At 30.3% G+C, this 4404-nt stretch overlaps 1 protein-coding gene across 1 annotated transcript; it reads left to right on the top strand.

The window, feature by feature from the left end:
* Positions 1-1422: 1422 nt before the first annotated feature.
* LOC132599608 (aquaporin TIP1-1-like) lies at positions 1423-4351 on the top strand. Its single transcript, XM_060312925.1, has 2 exons — positions 1423-1636; positions 3246-4351. Exons 1-2 carry the CDS (start codon positions 1504-1506, stop codon positions 3521-3523), a joined length of 411 nt encoding a protein of 136 aa, XP_060168908.1. The 5' UTR covers positions 1423-1503; the 3' UTR covers positions 3524-4351.
* The last annotated feature ends 53 nt before the right edge of the window (positions 4352-4404 follow it).

Here is a 4404-nt window from a genome sequence, read left to right as displayed (position 1 = left end):
TTTTATTTTCATTTCGTTTATATAAAAATGAAATAGGAATATATATATATATATATATATATATATATATATATATATATATATATATATTTCATTCATGTACCAATGAAATATTTCGTGGATTGTTCCACGAAATGCAAAATAAAAAAATAAAAAAAACATATTTCGTGGATTGTTCCACGAAATGCAAAAAAAAAAAACTGAAAATTTCATGCCAATTTGGGGAAAAATTGAAATTGAATGTGATAAAAGGCGTTTTTTTAAAAATCGGCTCGGCCAAACCGCCTTGCGGCAGTTTGTGTGCATAGATCTCGGAAAAATACCCAAAATCAAAAAAAAAAATCGCGTAAATCGGACGTCCGAGCGCAAAGTTATGACCATCTAAAGTTTGACGACTTTACAACTAGTTTTTCTCCCTATATTTTTTAGAATTATATTTATATTTAAAATAAAGTTATGTCTTGACTTTACAACTATTTTTTTTTTCGTTTATTAAAAAACGAAATAAGATTTTTTTTTATTTCGTGAATATATAAATGTTTTTATAAATGAAACACAAAAATATATATATATTCATCCTATTTCGTTTTTTAATACACGAAATGCAATATATATATATATATATATATATATATATATATATATATATGTATATAATTTCCTATTTCGTTTTTTTATTCACTAAATACAAAAAAAAAAAAAAAAACCTATTTCGTTCATTAGATTACGAAATGCAAAAAAAATAAAAAAACAAATCAATACACGAAATAATATATATATATATATATATATATATATATATATATATATATATATATATATATTTTCCAATTTCCTTTTTATACGAACGAAATTAGAAAAAAAATTATCCTATTTCGTTTTTTAATACACGAAATGCAAAAACAAAAAAAAAATTATAATTTCCTATTTCTTTTTTTATTCACGAAATAAAATAAAAAAACATCTATTTCGTGGATTGTGTCATGATATGTAAAAAAAAAAATCATTTTTTTCACGAAATTAAAAAAAAAAAAAAAACTATTTCGTGGATTGTTCCACGAAATGCAAAAAAATATTTTAAAAAAAGCTATTTCGTGGAACAATCCACGAAATAGCAAAAAAAAAAAAAAAAAAAAAAAAAAAAAAAAGAGTTGCTGCTATGAACAGTAACTGGGGTATTTCGTTGAATGATCAACGAAATACCCATTTGGGTATAAAAAAAAAATTTCAACGAAATACACATTTGGGTATAAAAAAAAAAAGACAGCCTATTTTGGTCTAATTGCTGTAAAAATATGCCATTTTGGCTCCGGACTCGCTATCACGGCTGAGTTTTTTATTCAACATATAGGGACTGAGTTTTTTATTTAATTTTGAGTATACCCATGCTCTTAGTACCTTATATAAAGAGGCCTATTTGGAAACAAAGCATGCAACAAGCGCTACAAAAAATAAATAGTAGAAGAAGTTAACTCATAAACATTTTCTTATTCTAGAAAAAGAATGCCTATTTCAAAAATCGCCATTGGAAATTTTAGAGAAATTACTAAGCATGATGCCCTTAAGGCTGCCTTAGCTGAATTTATTTGCGTGATTACTTTTGTTTTTCCCGCTGAAGGCTGTGCCGTAGTTTTCTGTAAGTTTAAGCAAGTTGGGTATTAAAGGCAAAATAAGTTAATTGTATATATGTTGATAACGTACATTTTGTGTATATAATTGACTTATATACTGATAGTGTAAGTTAATTGTTTACACTATCAATGCAATTCTATTATTTGTTATATATATATATATATATATATATGTATAGTTATCTTTTAGGTGATCAATGATAAGTCGTGAAATTACGCGATATTCGATGCTAATTCCTTAAATTTTTGTGACTCTTTAAGAACTTTTGTTGTTACTTTGTGTGTTTTTATGTTGTTTTGTAGGATAAGATGTCCGGAGAGCAAAATGAAGCAAAACGGAGCAAAAATTGAACAAGAAGCACTTTCTGGCAGCATATGCTAGCAACACATGCGTGCAGCATGTTGAACATGCGGTGCAGCATGTTGAACATGCGAAGCAGCATGTTGAACATGCGAAGCAGCATGTTGAACATGCGGTGCAGCATGTTCAACATGCGAACAACATGCTGTGCAGCATGTTGAACATGCGGTGCAGCATGTTGAACATGCGAACCGCATGTTGTGCAGCATGTTGTGCACGAGGGTATTTTTGCCCAGATTTTGTTTCCGTTTTTGGGATGATATAAATACTCTTTTAGGGTTTGTAAAACACATCTTTTGCCATTTTGCAAGCTTGGAGGCTAGGGTTCATCTACACCACACTTTGGGGTTGAAGATTTGAAGATTTGGTTGAGCATTTCTTAAACCTTTAATTCATTTCTTCAATCTCTTGTTTTGTATTGTATATCTAAGTGTGTAGTATTTCATTTCAATACTTGAATCTTGTTTATGAAAATATTCTTGATTAAAGTTTGGATTGAATCTCTTGTTATGCTTATGTATTGAATGATTTTTATTTCTAATGAAGTGGGTTTATTGTTTTTCTATTAACTCTTCATGCTTAAATATCTCCTAATGGTTGCAAACATTATTTGTGCCTAAGCACTTTTACTTTGCTTGAGAAAGAAAGTGAAAGTTAGGAAAAGAGTTTGATAGCAAGGATTTGGGTCATTAAACCCATCTAATAACTTGAGCTAGAGATAGGATAGTTAACTTGAGGTTGAATTGATTGTGTTTAACATCACACTCTAAGGCTTGAGAAAGCTTAGAGTGAAATTCATTGATTTGGTTGAGAAACTTTCAATGAGATTTTAGAAATCATTATCTATTAACATAGACCCGCTCTTAGTTGTAATATCATAAAATATATTGGATCGTTACTTGAGTGTAATTTCCTTTGTATCCATGCTTGTGGCCATTGATCAATTTACTTGCTTTCTAGGTTAGTTTATATATTTTCGCATTAGTCATAAATTTCTCAAAAAAACCAAAATATTACCTATCGTTTGGCTTTAGCGTAGTTGGTGAAAGTTCCTTACTTTCTTAATCGCCTAGCATATTGTTCCCTGTGGGATCGACCCCGACTCATAGTTGGGTAAATATATTGCATACGACCGTGTACACTTTCTCTTTGAGGAGTGTATTTGGACGTTATCAATCAATTAGTAATCAAATAAAAGGTTGTTTATACTATTTGTGTATTAGTAACGATTAACACTTTGGTACGTTTTGTAGCCAAGATGATCACGACTGGAGATCCAGCCAATGGGCTAATTTCGGCATCGATATCCCATGCATTTGCTCTTCTTACAGCAGTTTCAGTGGGAGCAAACATATCTGGAGGTCATGCAAGCCCCGCTGTTACCTTTGGTGCATTTGTCGGAGGTCACATTACCTTTTTCAGAAGTGTAATGTATTGTATTGCTCAATTACTTGGATCCGTTGTGGCTTGCTATCTCCTCAAGATTGCTACTAATGGTTTGGTAATGCCACTCCCCTCACTAAGCACTTAGCTATAATAGTTGTATATTACGCTTCTTTTAGTATACTTTTATTTGTGTCTGATTTATCGTCTTCAAGATTTGCAATTCTTAGTTTCCGCATGACCTCTTAATAATTTTGATTCGAACATATAGTGCATACAAGGAAAGGCTTTCGGCATCCAGCAATCAAACATAAAGTTGAGGGTTTTGTGAAAATAAAAAAAAATGTTAATAATTAGTTTAAACAAAACATATATAGGTTAAAGTTATCGATGAAATTTTTTGAAAAACATTATATAAGTATTAACTTTTGAATTCATAATTTAAAATAGGGGGAAAAAATCAAATATGTGGACCTGTACTCTCTGAAATTAAGCAATTTTCCTTGTGTTAAACTTTTGATCTAATATACCCTAGTGTAAGGAAAAAGTCTAGATTTTGCTCTCAACCCCTAACATAGCTCCAATCTTAGGGTAATTTAAAATTTGATAAAAAAATTGAGGGGTAATTTGTATACTTTTTATGTAGAGCTGGGACACATGGAAGTCCTGTACTCATTTCACTCTTGAGCTCTGTTAATGCAAGACGAGAAAATACAAGACCCCTTTTTAACAATAAGTTGGGTATGAATGAACCAAAGTACAATGAAGGGCAAAATTGAACGGTTTGGGATAGTATATGGACAAATGTAGACCTTTTTGCTTTCAAATAACTCAGAACCTTAACCCGCATAATCTTTAAATTATTAATCCGTATTTGATACCAATAAAAGGTTGTTTATACTCTAGTTATACATATCAACATAACGCACGTAAATAATGAAACGATTCACTATGAATGACGCGATACACTATTTTTCGGGGAACTAGATTTTACCAATAGTTTTCGTATATCTATATTAACTAATTAAT

The sequence above is a fragment of the Lycium barbarum genome, chromosome 6 (assembly GCF_019175385.1).
Source record: "Lycium barbarum isolate Lr01 chromosome 6, ASM1917538v2, whole genome shotgun sequence".
NCBI classification, from domain to species: domain Eukaryota; kingdom Viridiplantae; phylum Streptophyta; class Magnoliopsida; order Solanales; family Solanaceae; genus Lycium; species Lycium barbarum.
This window is presented reverse-complemented; position numbering and strand designations above follow the sequence as displayed.

What these genes read in the sequence shown, in the direction of transcription:
- LOC132599608 (XM_060312925.1), top strand. Translation starts at nt 1,504, where the DNA reads ATGCCTATTTCAAAAATCGCCATTGGAAATTTTAGAGAAATTACTAAG. An exon ending in AGGCTGTGCCGTAGTTTTCT is followed by an intron (nt 1,637 to 3,245) that starts GTAAGTTTAAGC and finishes TACGTTTTGTAG; the next exon opens with CCAAGATGATCACGACTGGA.